The sequence below is a fragment of the Pogona vitticeps genome, chromosome 6 (assembly GCF_051106095.1).
Source record: "Pogona vitticeps strain Pit_001003342236 chromosome 6, PviZW2.1, whole genome shotgun sequence".
NCBI lineage: Eukaryota > Metazoa > Chordata > Lepidosauria > Squamata > Agamidae > Pogona > Pogona vitticeps.
The window spans coordinates 77,959,343-77,978,739 of NC_135788.1; the positions used below are offsets into that span (position 1 = coordinate 77,959,343).

Genomic DNA, 19,397 nt, shown 5'->3' on the forward strand with positions numbered 1-19,397 from the left:
GGCTTGACTTACAGACTTTTTGAGTTACAGACTTCTCTGGCCGCAAAATTTAGGTTCGACTTGCAGACTGAGATTTGACTTACAGACCAGAAAAAAACCAAAATGGAACAAAAACGGCCTGTTACGGGATTAATCGGTTTTCAATGCACTGTAGGTCAATGGAGACTTGACTTACAGACTTTTTGACTTGAGAACCGCCTTCCAATACGGATTAAGTTCTGAAGTCAAGACCCCACTGTATTTCATAAAGACAGGTTTGGGAAGCTAAGGATGATGCCTAACCATGCCTGCCCCTGAGGACTTTCTGAAGCAAAATCTTCTGTGATTTTGAGAGGGAGTAGAAAATTTGACAAAACAAGAGGGTAAAGAGATAGATCACAATTGCTTGTCCAGCATTGTGATTCCAGTTTGGGTACTCTGAATTGGTAAAATGGCACTTTGTAACTAATATCACCAGCATTTCATGTAGAATGAAATATTTTCCCTTTGAAAACTGTTGGCAAATTCCATCTTGAGGATTAAAGTAATCACATAGTACTTGCTTCCATCAACTCTAGTAGGGTATGAAGCCCTCAGCATCTTGACTTCTGCACAGGGCTTCACAAACCGGTGAAAGAATTCTTTCTTTAACAAGATTAAAGAGTGTACACCAGTTGTTCTGAACAAAAATTAACAGAAATATACAATTTGCTATTCTGAAGACTGGACGGAAAGGGGCAGGTGTTTCAATTTTCAGCATATTAAACATTCTGCAGCTCTGATATGTTTGTTGGATCAGTTTGAAAGGCCTCAGGTACAAATTGTGGTTGCCACACTTCAGATTTTTAATTGGAGAGGTGTCAGCTAATTACAGATTATAGAATTTTGAGGTTTAGAATGATAAAATCTCTTTTCCTGGGGGAAAATGATCCTTTAATATTTAATAAATGTGGTGATTTTTCTTCTGCCACCAAGAATAAGCTAGAACTACAAATAAAATGTGAACACCTAATGCATTCTTCATATTAATATTACATATGCAGGTTCTCTGTTTGCAGTAACTTCCTTTAATTATTAGAATAAAGTTCAGGTAATATGTGCTATAGATCGTAGCAGCTAAAAAAATCATATTTAGTTGGAATATATTTTTCTATATATATTCAGTTCAAATAGATTTCCTTACATATTGACATATCATAAGCTAACAACTGAATTTTTGAAAAATCATGTGACTGTCTTGTTAAAAGAAGTCCTTTCATAGGAAGAGAAATGTGAAATAAATTTAACTCAAGGTACTGTATTAACTTGTCATTAGTTTCCTGTGTGTGTTGCATTTCTTTATTATTTTCTCTTAATGTAGGAATATTTTGGAAAATAAGTCACTACAGAATTCCTCATCTCAAGTGAGCAATGGAGTTGGCAATCGTTCTGGTTCCTTTACTTCCGATGGAATAGATAAACAGTGCTTAGAAACAAATGAAAATGTTGCAAAAGGGCATTTAATGGAGGATTCTAGTCAATACTACTTTGATAAGGTATGAGAAACAAGGTTATAGACAGAAAGTCCATGTTGTGCAGTGTAGACATCCTTTAGTCTCGAAAAACTATGGTAGCATGCCCTGAATGTTGTGCAGTGCTGGTATAACAGGTGTAGAGAATGGTGGCAACATACAGTATATCAGTTCAGGGCATGATATCTTCATTTAGGATTTGCTTCAGATAGTTAATGTGTTCTTTTCTTACAGTAGGCTGGATCTAAACTCAACTGGTTGAGTTGGGACTCATATTGAAATTAGTGTGAAATTTAGTAATGGCTAAATAAAGACCCGTTTAATTCAGTAGTACCTAATAGTAAATTCCTATACATGTCTAATCAGAAATAAATCTCACTGGGTTACCTGGAATTATACCACAAAAAGTGTGTTTAAGAATTGCATTCTTACTCTGGATCCAACCCACTGTGACCATTGTGTAGACAACATGCCTCTTTCTCTTAATATTTTATTTTATTCTGCGTACTTCCTGAACTCAGCTTATGACTGAATTTAGTCTTTTGACTACCCAAGTTCCATTTTTAGTTACTGTTTTAAACTAGCTTTTACATCCACATTTCTGCTTAGGAGACAAAAAACTTGCAGATTTCACTTTTACTTCATATAGTTCTGATGACCTTGAATTGCCATTAGACATGGGGACGAATATAAAGATATTTGTTGTTTTGTATTCTTGGGGTCCAGAGACCCCAACAAATACGAAGCAATGAATATAACCCTTTTATATTCATCCCTTCATTCCGCATGTGCTTACGCCCTCGTGTATCGGCTGTTCCTCAGGGGCATAAGCAGAGAGGGGCTTTCCGTTCAGGTGGCTTGCTAAAATGTGCCCAAAGGGAATCCCATCCCTGGGACTGGGGGATGGCTTGGTTCCCCTTTTGTCCTCTTCCTATGCCCACGCGGCATAAGAAGAGGAGGAAAGTGATCCAAGGGATTGGCTGTGCCATCACTTTGATCTCTGTTTTCCCTCTTCTTGCTAAGCCCCATGGAGCTTAGCAAAAGGAGTGGGAATGGGATCAAAGTGGTCTGTGATCTTTTGATCCCTGCTTGCTAAACCCTGTGGGGCTTGGCAAGAGGAGGGGAATAGGGATCAAAGTGACCCCACAGTGCTTTGATTCGCTTTCCCTCTTTTTCTTTCCCTTTTTCCCTCAGGGCAGAGCAAGAAGAGGGGTAAAGGGATCAAAGCAATTTACACACCATCAGCTTCAAGATTGCTTTGATCCCTGTAGCAATCACCCTGCTTTGGCTCAGGTAGAAGATTATTGGCATGTACCAATGAGAGCTGTTGGGAGGCGGAGCTGGAGAAACTAGAAGGGAGGGGTGAGTCAGAGTCTAGTCAGTTCAGTCAGAGAAAGAGTTTAGGGCTTTTGAGGCAGGGAGAGTGTTTAAGGAGTGATTAGTCAGAGTGTGACCTGTATTAAGATAGAAGAGGTTAAAGTAAAACACTGAAGCTTTGTGTAACTTTAAGAATGTGCTTAAGAACTATTCCTAAAACAACTTATAATCAATAAACCTGTTTCTGTTTAAAAAATTAAGTACTGAATGGACCTCAGTCTTTCATAGGAGATATAGTTGATAAATCAACTGTTGGCAGTGTGTTAAAGGGCGTGTTGGGATACTCATGTGAGCCTTGTATTTGGTGAAACAAGCAAGGGCCATGGGGTAAACGCCACAATCCCTTTTCCCCTCCTTGTTAAGCCCTGCGGGGCTTAGCAAAAGGAGGGAAAGCAGGGATCAAAGCAATTGCACAGTCCTGGCTGCGAGATTGCTTTGATCCCTTTTCCTCTCCTTGTTAAGCCCCGCAGGGCATAGCAAGAGGAGGGAAAGCAGGGATCAAAGTGCTGTGGGGTCACTTTGATCCCTTTCCCCCTCCTCTTGCTAAGCCCCATGGGGCTTGGCAAGAAGAGGGAAAGCAGGGATAAAAGTGATCATGCAGCACTTATATCCCTTTCCCTCTCCTCTTGCTAAGTCAATTTTGGTGCTTCATCCCCATCTCTAATTACCATATTTACTAATCATATTTCATAACTGTGACTCCAAATTTATCTACTTTGATCCTATGGGGCAGTAGGAAACAGTCTGTCCAGATAACACAGAAGGTCTATTCAGGCACCAGGCCATAATATATTAAGGGTTAAATAGATGGTGGACATGCGGAGATGCATATTCCCATATCCTCCTATCCCTGAAGTTAAGGAGGTTTTTTTGTGCTCAATGTGAAAGTTTGCACAGCACCTACGTATAAGCACGATGGACTGAATGTGCCTATAAGCCCTTCTACAGACTTCCGTACTGAACACACGAAGTTTGGTTTTACTTGAGGGAGTGGTGGGAGATAGAGATGGGGCTTCCTTGTGCACTCCCATGCCCATCATGATTTCAGCCCTCTGGTCTTTCAACTGTAATGCCTGAATAGGGCAAAACTTGACATTTTAAATTAAGTGAATTCAGTGGTTTCTTGAATGAAAATGAAAAATGTGGAAATATGAATGGCTCAAAATTTAGCACAGCAGTCCAAAGCAACCAAAGCAGCAATAGCAACTTAAATTAGTAGTAGTACTTTAGGATATGAATGATTAAGTTAAAAAGGGAAATATAGAAATAATAAGAATATGGAATAATTAATGTGGAAATATTGAATATCAAAGCAAATATGAATGAAGCAATTTACTGTTAATATTATTTATTTATTTCTGTGTCTGCTTAGAATCTTCTGCCCATTATAGGTTCAGAGTGTTTAGATGTTTCCCAGCTGTTTAACTAATTAATATTTTAGTTTATAAGAAAAAGATAGCTGCCATCTATTGGAATTGGATCCAAGGGAATTTTGAACCCTGACATTTAAGAAAAAGGATGGAAAGGAAGTGAAAAGGAATAGGGGTATTCTTAGTCTTGCCAGAGAAGGAAAAGGAGATGAAGAGAAGTTAAAAACTTAATTTAAGAGTAAAAGCAAAGCAACTTCAGTAGCCCAATTGACTCTTCCTGTCAGTAAAATTCTCATCAATTTGGAACTGAGCCAAAATATGTAACATCTCCAGCCTTTGTACATGCCTAGGATGTTTCCAGGAAAATGTTATAAGATCTCTTGGGCTTGCTTCATACAAGCTGTATTGTTAGAGCAAGCTCTTGAATAAATGTTTTTCTTTTTTTAAAAAAAATCTTGTTAAACTACTTCTGGTGATCAGCCTACATATAGTGTGTTAGTAGATAGTGTGTTAGTAGAGGTTGCATATGATTGTGCCTTCTAGAAAACTATGAGTTCTACTGACGCTTATAAGAGGCTCAGGCATGTAAGTTTTTTAAGACTCTTAATTTATTTACCACTATAAAACTCTGAAAATTGAATAAAGCTACAAATGAAACAGATGCTGATTTTAAAAAAAAACCACATAACAAGGCACAGAGAAGAGGGAAGGAAGCATTAGAGAGAGATTTTTAGTTATCTTTGGAACTGCTTCTCAGATGTTCACTAGCAATTATCTTTTTTTGAAAATGTGGTTTTCACCAACATTTGATAGAAATATATGACAGTACTGTGTGAAAAGTGATGTGAAGAAAATAAAGGTCCCAGTGTTCAGCATACTTCTATATCCTGTACCTGTCATCATTTCTAGCACACTGTTTTGAAATTGGGTACAATTGTAGACTTCATCTTGGAGATAATGGGTGCCAGGTTAGCGCTTTGTGTGTTGTATTTGTAAGTAGAATTTTGAGACTTATAGTCATGAAATTATATTTGTGTCTTGCGTTAACTGATGTTCTGCTTCCCAGTATCCTTAGTACACATGCATTAAAAATACATCCCAAGTGTGATGTAGTGAATGGAAGGAGAGGCTAGGACTTAGGCTACCTGGGTTCAAATCCCTGCTTGGCCATGAAAATTCATTGGGGGCATGGAACTGATAAAACCTGCCCTGAAAACTTACCTTGAAAGTCCTGCTAGGGCTAGTATAAGTCAGATTTTACTCAACGGCATGTAACTATTCAAATGCTAGTCTGATATATGGATATGACCAGTGAGCAGGAGAACATGGCTTTATTTCCTTGTTACACAGGCAAAAGATAACTAAAACCATGCCAGATGTGCAGTGCTTAATATGTGACACAAATCAAATGCTTGTTTTCAATATTTTCCAGAATGATGTTATTGATGGAAACTTACTTTTGATACGGATCTTGCCAGATGAAAATGGGAAATTTGGATTTAATCTGAAGGTAAACAGCTCTCATTTAGTAATTTTATGATGCATTATGGCATAGATCGGGGAAACAGATGGAAACATTCAGACATTCTGCTTCTCTTTTAAATGAGCTTTCACTGTTAATGTATCAACAGTTTCTGCCCATCACACTGCATAGTTCAATAAAATGGTTATGGTTCCTTCCTTCCTTACTTCTGCGTTTTCATTTTTCTAGTAGAGAAACCAGAGGCTCATTTTCCCATCACTTAGTTACTAAGATATGTTAATGCCATAATGTAGTCAGTAATTATGAAAAACGTTGGTCTTCATGATTTTAAGTAGGAATATTCACTATTGTGTTGGTTGAGACCTTGCGTCTCCTTTGGTCAAAGGTTTTCCCCTGCTCTGATTCCTTAAATCAGTGGTCCCCAACCTTGAGCCTCCAGATGTTTTTTTGACTTCAACTCCCAGAAATCCTGACCAGAAGAGGTGGTGGTGTAGGCTTCTGGGAGTTGTAGTCCAAGAAGATATGGAGGCCCAAGGTTGGGGACCACTGCCTTAAATGAACATTAACATTGAAAATGAAGTATATTTGCTCCTATTCTTCCTTTACATAGGATGATTTAAACACATATCATGTACCACATGTCTGGTCTGTGTTAGTACTACTCCAAGCTATATAATCTTTCCATAGCTTACAAAAGCTAGGGGACTGCTTTGTAGCTATCATTTTCTGGTGGAAGTACCTCAACATTTTTTGCTATGCATTTTCTATGACTAACCATATAGAACCTCTATACAAATTACATCCAAATCACAACCAATGTTTTTAAAAAATCAACTTTAAACCCATATAAAGCAGCAGTGAGCAAAATGTGGTTTTCCACATGTTGCTAGGCTGCCGTGTCTGGCAAGGGCTGGTAGGAGTTGCAGTCTAATAACATATAGAAAGTCACACTTTGTCTGCCTCTGATGCAGAGTTAAGAACAGCCTGTAACTCTTAGTAGGATAATGATTGGTCAAATAAAATACATGCAAAAGCTCTTAAAATATTATTTCTCTCAACTGAAAGAGATTACCATGTTTAGAATTAAATTATGTTCTACAGTATTTCCAAAAAAAGTGACTTTTCCCCCATGTAAGCACATCTGTTTATATTAACTTTTTTTGATATAATGTTTTAGGGTGGCATTGATCAGAAGATACCATTAGTGGTTTCTAGAATTATACCGGACTCTCCGGTAAGTTTTGTTGTTGGTGGTGGGTTTTTTTGGTTTTTGGTTTCATTCACTTATGTATTTATAGCATAATTTTGGGGTTGGAGAAAAATATCAGGTTGTAGGACTCAATTGGATTGTCCTGTGATTTAGTAGATAATGAGCAGCTCCATTTTTAACCTGATCTGAACAATGTGGACACCGATGGAAGCAAACTTTGGAAGAATTTCTTGTTTCTTAAGTGAGAAACTTAAAATGTAAAAACCTTTCAACCATTTCCTGGTGAAAAAAGTGAATCTCAAGATAAAGAATAACACTTGCTGACCAGTCATTGGTTCTGTTACACTGAAATGAAAGTTCAGTTTTTCTCTCAGATTGAGAGGTCTGAAAATACTGACATAATTTTCTTTGGCTTTATGGCAGTCTGACAAATGCATTCCAAAATTGCTTGAAGGTGATCAGATAGTGTTAATCAATGGCCGGGACATCTCTGAGCACACACATGACCAAGTGGTGATGTTTATAAAAGCCAGCAGAGAGTCTCACACAAGAGAGCTTGTGCTACTGATCAGGCGGAAAGGTAAATAAATATCAGAGTGGGTATTGGAATGTTGTTTAATGATGGGGTCCTGCTAGTTAAGAACATAATATGCTGTAGTAGACATGGCCAGGATTATTATCTGTTCATTATTTGCAAGTCATTTTGTTTCTACAAATAGTCAGTTGAAATATTGAAATCCGATGTTTAGATAATAACACATTTGCAGTTTTGTCAGTATCAAAGTTTGTGAGAAAGGATAGTATTGGATCTCAGTTAAATAGCTAAATAAAGTTCCTGCATTTATTTTATTAAAGTGTGAAAACAACTTCCTAAAATTTCACATTGAGTCAAATGGAACATAATAAATGTATTAGAATTATAGGATTCTGGATTCGTTTTGCATTTTAATATTAAATGTTGGGCCTGATCCAAAGAGCAAACTGTGATCTGGCAATTCTGAATCTCCCTTAGTGTTACAACTGAACAAGATTGCAGCAGTGATATTGTGCACTGGAGCAAAGCACCAGCCTAAAACGCAATTCTGAAAATGGGAACAGCCCAAACAAAAATTTATAACTTTTAAACTGGGCTTTAGGTCAGCAGGAGGCAGTTGCTATATGCAAAATTTGGAAAAGTTTGGACAAATGGTTTTTGAGTTGTTTTCTTTTAATGTAAAACTGTTCCCCCCACTTAGAAATAGGTGACCCCAATTTAGCCCAGATTTAAAATGGTTCATACAAATTGAAAAGACCAATCTTGTTTATATTGAGAAAGAATTGTTGGTTTCATCCATTTTTCTTCATTTGAAAAGAATCCAGGCTATAGGGGCTGAAATACTGGTCTACAAAAAAAGCCTTTCAGATGGGAGAAACAGTAATGACACTGAGCATGCATAGTACAGGCTTGCTGGAGAAAAAAGCTTCAACAAAGGCTATACTGTAGCTGCTCAGCTTTGCATCTGAGGCAATCTGAATTTTTGAACCCTGTCAGTCAGGATCTAATTAACTAACTCTCAGAAGGAGAAATTTGTAACTCCTTCTTGGCCAAATAGTATTTTTGAGTTTCATGCTTACAAAAGGATAATGTGTCCTTTTGTAAAAATGCTGACATAGACAAAAAATAAAGAGCAAATATTCAGAAGCTCACTCATTTAAGCTGTGAAATTGCTGTGTTGTTTTTTTCCTTTTGTTCTGTTTTGGTGCTTTGTGGCTAGGGATAGTCTTACTTGAAGTTAGCAGAGTTTTTGTGCCACCCATCATGTCATGCTACAATTGCTTGGTGCTTAAAAAAAATCCAAAGATGTTATATGCCATCAAGTTACTTCTGATATATGGTGACTATAGGACTTAATGACCTCCAGAATGTTTTATCATTAACAGCTCTGCTTAGATATTGCAAATCAGATATTTCAGTGGTTTTCTTTATTTAGTCTCATGTCGGGTCATTCTCTCTTCCTACTCTCTCCCCTCTTTCCTAGTGGCATCGCCTTTTCCAGTAAATTTAACTTAGTCCTTGCAACTTAGACAGTTCGTTGACAAACAGCCCTGTTGATTTTTGTTGGATGAGAAATGGCTAAGTGATTAAAAAAGTAGCCAGGTTCTCAGATTTTTCCCTGCTTGGTATCTTTTTGTGAATTATAGTCAGCACAAGAGGGTGTCGTGTAGACCATTTTGACTGTTGACATTGGTTTGGTCAACATTCATGCTGTCTTTTGCTTGTAAAGTTTGGCATCCGTTTCCTGCTGGCAATGCAGGTCTGATATTGTGCAGCAATATCGGGCCATTTCCTTATCTTTTTAATTGTGCATAGAGAAGCAGAGTATCCAAAATTCAATATCGTAGAATTTTTTTAAACGAATTAAATTCCTTATCTCCTACCAAAATGCCAGCCTTGGAAATTTGGGAGATGCATCATTGCAGCCTGCAGTATAGTACAAGGAGTTCCTGTTAAAAAGAGAAACGGGGGAAACCCTGGTGTATTCAGCAGCTGTTTGAGCATGTAGGTTTGTTGTTTTTGCCTCAGCTTCTGAGAATAGTGAGTTTGTATTGTCAGATGTTTAAAGCTAGAGAAAACATGAGAGAGGTTGTTTCTGTTGCTGCTATTACTACACATACCAAATACTTCATGATTTCTGTGCAGTTCCAAATAAAGGTTCTGTATCTGTATAGAGATCTTATTTCAGAAAGTTTCTATATTTAGTCTAGAAAGCTTCTAAAGCTAGTATTTAGCATCTACCCGTATGTTTGAAAGAATATGGCTTTTTCTTGCTATATCCAAGAAAGTTGTGGGTCTCTGTCCCACTTTGGACTCTTTATTTATTTATTTTATTTATATATTTATTAGATTTTTACCCCACCCCTCTAGACAATGTCTACTCGGGGTGGCTTACATAGATAAAAACACATCAATATAAACACGTATAAAATCATTAAAAATACAATTACAATTATAACGATTAATTCCAAATTCTAAATCTCTTTAGATTTTAACACTTTTATCGGGCTCATGAAATCCAAGGAGGTTATCTTCAATAATATTCTCCCCTTGTTGGCCGCAACTTCTCACCAACAACCTCCTCAAGTACCTCAGCACCACTATGCATTCCCCAAGTGAACCTGGTTTCTCTATCCGTCCAAAAACCTCTGCCTACAATCTCTAGTTGATTTTAGCAATACTATACCTAATTCTACCGAAGGACAGAGCAGCAGTTCTTGCTCAGCTGGCTTTCAGTGCCCCTTGTACTCAAACCATTGTTGTGCATTATTTCTGAAGCTCCTTTTACCTTGTTTCTCCATCTGCGCGTGATATTGTTACCACACCAGATTATCCAGAATTTCTTCAGTCCTCTGGATGCATAGCCAATTCTAATGGTTTTCCTTTTTTACTAAGTATGTTGTTGAAATGGTGGCTGGAGGATTCTTGCAATTTTCTCTAAGGGATCTCTTTCACCTCAGTAGTCCTATGCTTGCTGCTAATGTTAAATGTTTTGAGATTGAGGCGTATGCCATGGTGTCCTTTCTGTTATAACCTCTCCTGTGGCGAAAATGTTCATTTTCACAGCAGTTGAACTGTTAGCATGTGGCAGAAGCATTTCACATCTTCTGTGGCAATGTTTAGTACAGAATAGTCCACAGTGTAACATGCAGTTTGGCCTCTGTATACTAGATAAATGAATGGGAAAATTAGATCTGACATCCTGAAACATCTGGCATTCCACATTTTAAAGTAGTGTGCCATACATAGCATGATTCTAATTCTGATTTATCTCATAACAACAGTAGGGTTTTTTTTTTGTCTTGCTTTGTTTTTTTCAGTGAAACTTGTGAGGAGAAGCACTTGGTGCATACTGGGAAGTTTGCTTGCTTGTCTGTTTACATTTCTATCCCAGAAACTCTGGGTGGCTAATAGAAGGACACACAGTCATAAACAATGATGATAAAAACAATGAAACAATAATGGAAAAAGGGTTCTAGGCATAGCTACAGGAACCACACACACATAAAAAAGGAAGATTAATGACAGGCTGGCAGCAGAAGGGATACATAAAATTACTAGATTTGGGGCAAACTATTGAAAGGCTTGGGGAAACAACCAGGTCTTCAGTTGCCTCCGAAACCCAAGAGGAATGGGGCGAGTCTCACCTCTGCTGGCAGGGAGTTCCAAAGTGAAGCAGCCACCACAGAAAAGGCATGGTTTCAAGTGACAAATTTCTAGAGCCTCCAAATATGAGAGGTGCAGATGGGACAGGTATATGTTTTGAGGGAGAGGTGCTCAACCAGGTAATAAGGTCCTAAACCTGGTGTCCCCAAACTACAGCCTGTGGGCCATATCCAGCCCACCTTGCCTTTTTATCCAGCCTGATGAATGCCATAGGCTGAGGTCCATTCCCTTCAGCCCATGTGTGCATTTCTGTGCACGTGTATTCCTTTGGCCTCAAAATGTGTAAAATATATGATGTGGCCCTCATGGTGAAAAATTTGGGGACCCCTATCTTAAACCATTAAGGGCTTTAAAAGTTAACATAAACACCCTAAACCTGGCCCGGAAGCAAACAGGAAAGTATAACAGGTGAATATATGTACATTTTCATTCATGACAGTGAATATATCCACCACCTGAAACAATAGATGGTGCAAGTTGCTTTGGGAAAGAATTTCTTGTGAAATGTTTTCATTTCCTCATGGCTGAAGCACTTTCTTTACATTTTTCTTGAATCTCACTTAAGCGCAGTGATATGACTTGGGTACTGCATACAGCTTACTGCTTGACAACCCCGAATTTTTGCTTGCAGTGTTCATGGACCTCTCAAGCTAAATACAACATGTCTCCTCCCCAAGTTGTTGCAGGCTGAGTGAGGACTCCCCCACCACCACAAAACTAGTACAGTGGTGCCTGAACTTGTGAACTGAATCCCTAAGTCAAAACGGCTGTAAGTTGAAGTAGCATTTCCCATTGAAATGCATTGAAACCCGATTAATCCATTCCAGCTGTTTTTGGTTATATCTAGAGGCGCCGGTTGCAAGTCGAAGCATTCGTTCCCATAGGAACCAATACAAAAGCAGTTAATCCATCCTCTACCACTAGGGGGAGGTTTTTCTTCTTTTAACGTAAGAGGACTTAACCTAAGATGACTTAGGTTTTTAAAAAAAGGGCAGGAAAGGAGGGAAGGAAACAATGGGGAAAAGAGGAAAGAAAGAAGGTCATCACTGGGGCACACACACCCCCTCAGACAAAGGTTTGTGCTTTTAAGCACAAAAAGAGAGAGGAGAGAGAGAGAAGACAATGGGGGGGAGACTTTGGAGTCTAAAACACATTTTAAACCCACATTGTTAAACCCACACATTTTGAACCTACACATTTTACACCAAGACATTTTAAACCAAACACCTTTTAAAACAAAAGAGAGGTCACAGTACACAAACCTTAGAAGCCACAGAATTAAAAAAAATTCTACCAGGTACTAAAAATGCTACAACTACACACTGCAAAACACATCAGAGCACAGAAACATAACCCCCCAGCCCAAACCCACACTGCAAAACCCCTATACATACAGTATTCACCCAGAACAGGCTGTCTCTCTGTTTTAAAAAAGAATGTCAAAAAGCAAAAATCCAAAAAGAAAAAAAAATTAAAAAACAAAAATGCCCCCCCAAAAAAACACCATACAGTACAGTACCAGAAGCCTCTCTCCGAACCCACACTCTCTAACTGCTGGGGTGAAAGAGCTACAGAGAAGCAGCTTCTTCACTGACCAACAGTTCACTGAAAGCAGTTCAAATTCCCTACCTCCCCCACCTTTTTTTTCCCATTCATAACTCAAAGCTCTAGCCACAAGTTGAAGCAAATTTTTGTGGCTGAAGCTGGTTGTAACTCAAATTGGTTGTAAGTTGGGACATTTGTAAGTCGAGGCACCTCTATAGTCACCTTCAGTTTTTGGAGGGGAAAAGCATCTTTTAGGCCTGTAAGAGCAGCTGAAAACATGGTGAAATTTCAGTCTATGACCACGAGAGGGTGTAAAAGGCTTTTTCAGTTTTTTTAAAAAATGAAAAATACCTGCACAGAAGCCAGCATAACCTTCCAGGTTCTAGGTGGGAATGTGCAGCCTCTATACCCTAGAGGTTTTCCATCCCTATATATCTCCTCCACTAAAACACAGAGAACCTTGAGAATAGTTGCGAGAAAGACAATTAGTAAAAAGTGACTCAAAAGCAACACATTGGGGCATTTTATAATAGATCCTGTGAACACATAGATTTTCTCCTTGAGCACTGTCATTGGGTCCAGAATACAGAATTCATACAGAAGGTGGAAGCCTCCTGCAGGACAACAGGAGCTCTCAGTTCGCACTGTAGGATACACAAATCCAGGTACCAGAGTCAAAAAGAAGTACTAAGTGAGAATCATAAAGTACAGTTTTGAAGACTAATCCAACCAAAGATTAATCTTAGAGCTGAACTAAGATCTTTACACATACTGATTGTCTAAGTAAAAAGAACAGAAACATCTGGCATCTCAAAGGCTTTAGAACAAAAAATTAAAATGATTCAGTGGCATAGATCAAGAAGAACAAAGAGATCAGTGGGAAGCTTCTTGTCAGAAAGCTTCTTGGGTACTTGGCTGAACAATGCAAAAGCCACGCTACGGAAAACAACTAGGTACAAGCATGTAAAGGAAAGGTGTTGCAAGAGTTGCCAAGGTGGCACTTTAACAAGCAGATCTATTTTGGTGGTGGATATAATTCAGGATTCCATCGTTTTCCCCCACTTACCCTCTGGATTGATCAGTTAATGGGTATCCTCATGGTTCAGCTGACTGCGTGGTGACATAAAAGTCAGGCAATTATTTGAATGTACTGGCAGTTCCACGGAAGCAGGCCCTTTTTAAAAATCGCAAATATTGTGAGACTCTGGCCCCTTTACAGTGATTTGGCTCTCTTTAAAAGTTCCTGCCAGCCTGCCAGCTCTGATGCCTCTTCTGGTACAAAATGCATGCTTGAGTTGAAGCATCAGAGTGATGGCAAGCAGCGTGAGAGAAATCACATCTCTGAACTCTTCTGTAATAACCTCCCCCCATCAGCTGGAATCCTGTAGGTCTTTGTGTAAAGTTTATATAGCTTGCAACAGCTGGTGCCAGGACACAGCTCAGGTGGGAAGTTGGGCACGCGACCGGGCATGCAGTTGAGACATGTCTCCATGCCTCATTGTTAAGCTGCAATTAGCTGTTCCAAGTTTTGCAAACACCCGTAGGGTTTGGTCATGAAGTTTTTTTGTTTTGATTTATGTATTTCTTTAAACTGTTTGGTTTTAGCAGTATGCCCCTCAAAATCCCTTTTTGTATCTCTTTTTATTTTTCTTTCCTTTCATTTTGTTGTTGTCCTTATTTGGATACGGCTTTCATTTTCTCAAGGAAATCTGTTTTTCTCTTTAATAGCTTCCTTGAGGTTGCCTGTTTACTGGAGGCCTCTTATATTTGGTTTTACCTTCTGGCCTTGTGATGTATCTTCTAACTAAATTTCTGTTGTTTTGGTGTTCTGGAGAGGATTGGCTCCTTTGACTTTCTCTTTCAGCTTTCTTTTTATCAGCCTCCTCACTTTCTAGAACATCTTCTTTTGAAGTGAAATGTGTCTGTGTTTATCTTCCTTGGCAGTTTTCCAATTACCCCATTACACATACAGTAGATTTAGTTTGACAGCACCATGGCCACTGTGTTATCAATACAGTGTAGTGTCAATAATATAATGTCTTGCAGGAAGCACCAGGCACCATTTATACTGTATTTTTCACTCCATAAGACGCACCTCTCCATAAGACGCACCAAATTTTTAGGAGAAGAAAAGAGGAAAAAATAATCTGTTTTCTTTGCTCCATAAGACTTTCCACCTCCCTGTTTTGTGGGGAAAAAAGTGCGTCTTATAGTGCGAAAAATACGGTAATTAATTCCAGAGTCACATCTTCTCTTGTTAGTTCTCTGAGATTGTCTTACCAACTGTCGTTTATGTTATCTGGTAGTATTATCTTTGTCTTGACTAATGAATGATTGCAGTACTCACTAGACAATACACATCATGAAACCAGCATGGGGGGGGGAATAAAGTGATATGATTTTTTTCTTTTTTCGTGATAGTAAAAAGTTCAATGCTTTTTTGTTAGCAGAAGCATTAGCAAAAAAGTGTGATGTTGCACAAAAACCTCCTATACTTCATAAAATTCAAGGGCAACTTTTTCTGCACACAATACAATATTTTTAACCAAAAACAAAATAAACACTTTCAAAGTTTCCCCACAAAAATGCACAAAAACTCTTGTAATATTCACCCAGAAGAAGAACATTTTTTTGAAAATCTTCATTCTTCCATGTGAAAACAAAATAAGTGAAGATTTGCATCCTTAGTCATGTCTGGAACATGTGTTTATCCAGTCTTTGTGAGAGTAGTTTAATCTACTCATTGCTATAACAATTTAGTCTGTGGATGTCTCTGATTTCCTTCTTCATTCAGGATCTTCTCTTCTTCATCTCAAATTCATCAGAATTTTGCTGCTGAGAATGCTAGCATGTAACTAATACTAAACTTACTTGGTGGTTTGATGTTGACACCAAAAGTGATTCTGTAGATGGCCCAGGTCTTGTTAGGTTAGCTTCTTTGGTGTTATGCCCTCTTTGGCATACAAAGCACCACTGCCCTGCTTCATCTTCTCTTGTATATCCTACAGAGCTGGGTATTTAGCATGGTGTTGTCAAAATGAATTAGAGATCCCATTATCCTTGATTATTTGCCATGGTGGCTGGGCCAGTGGGAGTTTAGTCAGAAACATTTGGCAGAGATTGCCATTCTCTGCCATAGAGTTTATGTTGGAGTTGACTGTATTTCACAGATTCTGCCTTTCTGTACTTTCATTATGAACCTATTACATCTATTTTAACTTATACCAGACAACTCCCCACTGCATGGCTTTAGTATAGAAAGTGCTAAATGTTACTATTAAAATTACTGATGTTTGAATTTGATTCTTTGTCTTCCAGTTGTCAAACCATTTGTAGAGAGCAAGTCAGAAGATGAAGTTGATAGCTCTCTTTTCCCAGAAGCAAATCTTCCTACCTATTCAGAACATGGTGGAACTCTAGAAGAGTCAATGGAACAACTGAAGCAGGGACTAGAAAGTGGAACGGTCCTAATTCAGTTTGAGGTAATGGGCCATTCACAGTGTTGAGCCCTTTGGTCTGAATCCATCCTTTTCTGATCAAACCTGAAGAAATCTGCGACATGTCTAGGTGCACTGCTTCTTGAAACTGCCGTTTATTACAGGGCATCTGCTATGTTGGTTAACCAGATTGATCCCCAAATGAGCCAAACATTTATTCAAGTGCCAGTAAAGGTAAAGGTTCCCCTTGACAATTTGTCCAGTCGTGTCCTACTCTAGGTGGCAGTGCTCATCTCCGTTTCCAACCCATACAGCTAGTGTTTGTCCACAGACAATCCTCCGTGGTCATGTGGCCAGTGTGACTAGGCATGGAACACCGTTTACCTTCCCACAGAGGTGGTACCTATTTATCTACTTGCAGTTTTGCATTTTGCATGCTTTCGAATCACTAGGTTGGCGGGAGCTGGGACAAACGACAGGGGCTCATGCCATCCCGTGGATTCAATCTCACGACTGCAGGTCTTCTGACCTTGCAGCACAGAGGCTTCAGTGGTTTATGTCAAGGTAGCCAAAGAAGTATTTTTTAGAATTCATACAGCCTTCTACCAGGTTGCCTAGATTTTATACAGTACAGTAGGGTCTCTACTTAAGAACTTAATCTGTATTGGAAGGTGGTTCTCAAGTTGAAAAGTTCTTATGTTGAATCTGCATTTCCCATAGGAATGCATTGAAAACCATTTAATCCGTATCTGCTCTTTTCCATCCATAGAAACTACAGTGGAACCTCTACTTAAGAACGTAAATCATTTTGGAATGGTGTTCTTAAGTTGAAACGTTCTTAAGTTGAAGCAAAATTTCCCATAGGAATGGACTGAAAACCAATTAATCCGTTCTGGCTGGTTTTTTGTTATGTAGAGGTGCGTTCATACATTGAAGCATTAGTTCCCATAGGAACTAATGCAAAGCTGGTTAATACGTACTCTACCACTAGGGGGAGAATTTTTTTTAACCTAAGATGACCTAAGGTTAAAAAAAGAGCAGGAAAGGTTTTTTTTCCTGTTCTTATCTTGGATTTCTGTTCTCAGGTAGAAGCAAAATTTAGCAAATGGAGCTGTTCTTAAGTTGAATTGTTCTTAAGTAGAGACGTTCTTAAGTAGAGACCCCACTGTACAGTGGTGCCTCGCTTAATGAGCGCTTCGTTTAATGACGAATCCGCATAGTGACGATTTTTTTGCGATCGCAAAAGCGATCGCATTGTGATGTTTTGAATGGTAAAAAATCGCTTTGCAATGATCGGTAAGCTGTTTTGCTTACCGATTTTCGTATAGCGATGTTTTTAGAACAGCTGATCACCGGTTCCAAAATGGCTGCCAGGTAAAAAAATGGCCGCCCGTGGTGTTTTCGCACCCATTCCTCGCTTACCGGGCAGCGAAAATGGCAGTTGTATGGAGGATTTTCGCATAACTTTGAGTTTTTTGCCCATAGGAACGCATTAAATGGGTTTTAATGCATTCCTATGGGCTTTTTTTCCCACATAGCGACGAATCCGTATAGCGACGATTTTTGCTGCACAGATTATAGTCGCTATGCGGGGCACCACTGTATATCTGAGGAACCTCATGGCACAGTGGTTAAACTGCTTTACTGCAGTCAAAATTCTGTTTGTGACCCGGGTTCAGTCACAGGTAGTGGCTCAAGATTCACTCAGCCTTCCATTCTTCCGATGTAAGTAAATTATTTATTTATTTATTTATTTATTTATTTATTTATTTATTTATTTATTTATTTATTTATTTATTTATTGTTGCTTTTTTACCCCACCTTTCTAGACAGGAGTCTACTCAGGGCGGCTCACAATATATTAAACACAAAAACAGATTTAAAACAACAATTAAAATCTACAATAATAATATAATCAAGATGGGAAAGTGAATGGCAGAAACCAAGAAAAATAAAAGTATTGACAGGAGGTAACGCCTGTCTAAAGAGCCAAGTTTTTAATTGGCTCTTAAAAACACCCAGCGAGGGTGCCAGGCAGATCTCTGGCGGCAAGCTGTTCCAAAGTCGAGGGGCCACTGCTGAGAATGCCCGATTTCTTGATTTTTCTTTCCGGGCCTCTCTCACCGTCAGGCCCCTCAGCCATCTTTCCTGACTATGACAAGTGACTCGAGTAGATCTAGGTGGGAGAAGGCATTCTTCCAGGTATGGAGGCCCTAAACTGTTTAGGTCTTTATATGTCATCATTAACACTTTGAAGTCAATGCAGAAGCGAATGGGCAGCTAGTGCAATTAAGGACCCAACTTGCTGGGGAGGGGACAATGTGTGGCCTGCATGATTACATTGTAAACCACCCAGAGAGTGCTTTAAGCACTATGAGGCGGTATACAATATAATTATATATTAATGGTCCAATAAAGATATTACTCAATCCTGCTTTTTAAATTTCATTGCTGCTCCTGGACTAGCTGGCTGTGTTTCTTCTTTCATGACATGATAATTCTGAGGACTAGAACAAGTTACCATTTAGCCTTCAATACTGAGCCATCTTTCTTCTCCTTCTGAGCATGAATATAAAATTTAGCTACCATTACAAAATCACCTTAAACCAACAGGGGTTATGGTTGCTTGAGTGCCGATGGCTTCAGGCACAGCACCGACAATTCTTTGTAGTTGTGGGTAGAAAAACACGGGAAGCTGCCTTACATGGGTCAGACCTTTAATCTGCCTGACTCAATATTGTTAACACTGTCTGGCAGCTCTCCAGGGTTTCAGACAAGAGTTTTTGCTAACCCTACCTGGGATTAAGGGTTGTGGTGGCGCTGTGGGTTAATCTGCAAAGCCTCTGGGCTGCAAGGTTGAAAGATCAGCAGTTCGAATCTATGTGGTGGAGTGAGCTCCTGTCGCTTATCCCAGCTCCTGCCAACCGAACAGTTTGGAAGCATGTAAAAATGCAAGTAGATAAATAAGTACTCCCTCAGTGGGAAGGTAACAATGTTCAGTGTCTAGTCGTGCTGGCCACGTGACCATGGAAACTGTCTATGGACAAATGCTGGTTCTACGGCTTGGAAACAGGGATGAGCACTGCCCCCGAGAGTCAGACACGACTAGACATTTGTCAAGGGGAACCTTTACCTTACCTGGGATTATCTTCATACAAAGCAGATACTGTATCAATGAGTTGTTCCCCTTCCCAGTTGTGTTTTTTGTTTGTGCTTTATTGTACTACTACTTTGTGGCCTCTGAATGCACACAATTGAATTGTTCTGTGCCTGTGCTGAACCTC

The 19,397-nt window shown here is 39.0% G+C and overlaps 1 protein-coding gene across 3 annotated transcripts in view; it reads left to right on the plus strand.

The window, feature by feature from the left end:
* Positions 1–19,397, plus strand: part of PTPN3 (protein tyrosine phosphatase non-receptor type 3) — a 124,546-nt gene that overhangs the window by 68,948 nt on the left and 36,201 nt on the right. For all 3 annotated transcript variants that reach the window (XM_020786577.3, XM_020786578.3, XM_020786580.3), the window contains 5 exons: positions 1,340–1,514; positions 5,670–5,747; positions 6,898–6,954; positions 7,354–7,510; positions 15,995–16,158. In XM_020786577.3, coding sequence (XP_020642236.2) covers positions 1,340–1,514; positions 5,670–5,747; positions 6,898–6,954; positions 7,354–7,510; positions 15,995–16,158 — 631 coding nt within the window. The remainder of the gene's footprint in view (positions 1–1,339; positions 1,515–5,669; positions 5,748–6,897; positions 6,955–7,353; positions 7,511–15,994; positions 16,159–19,397) is intronic.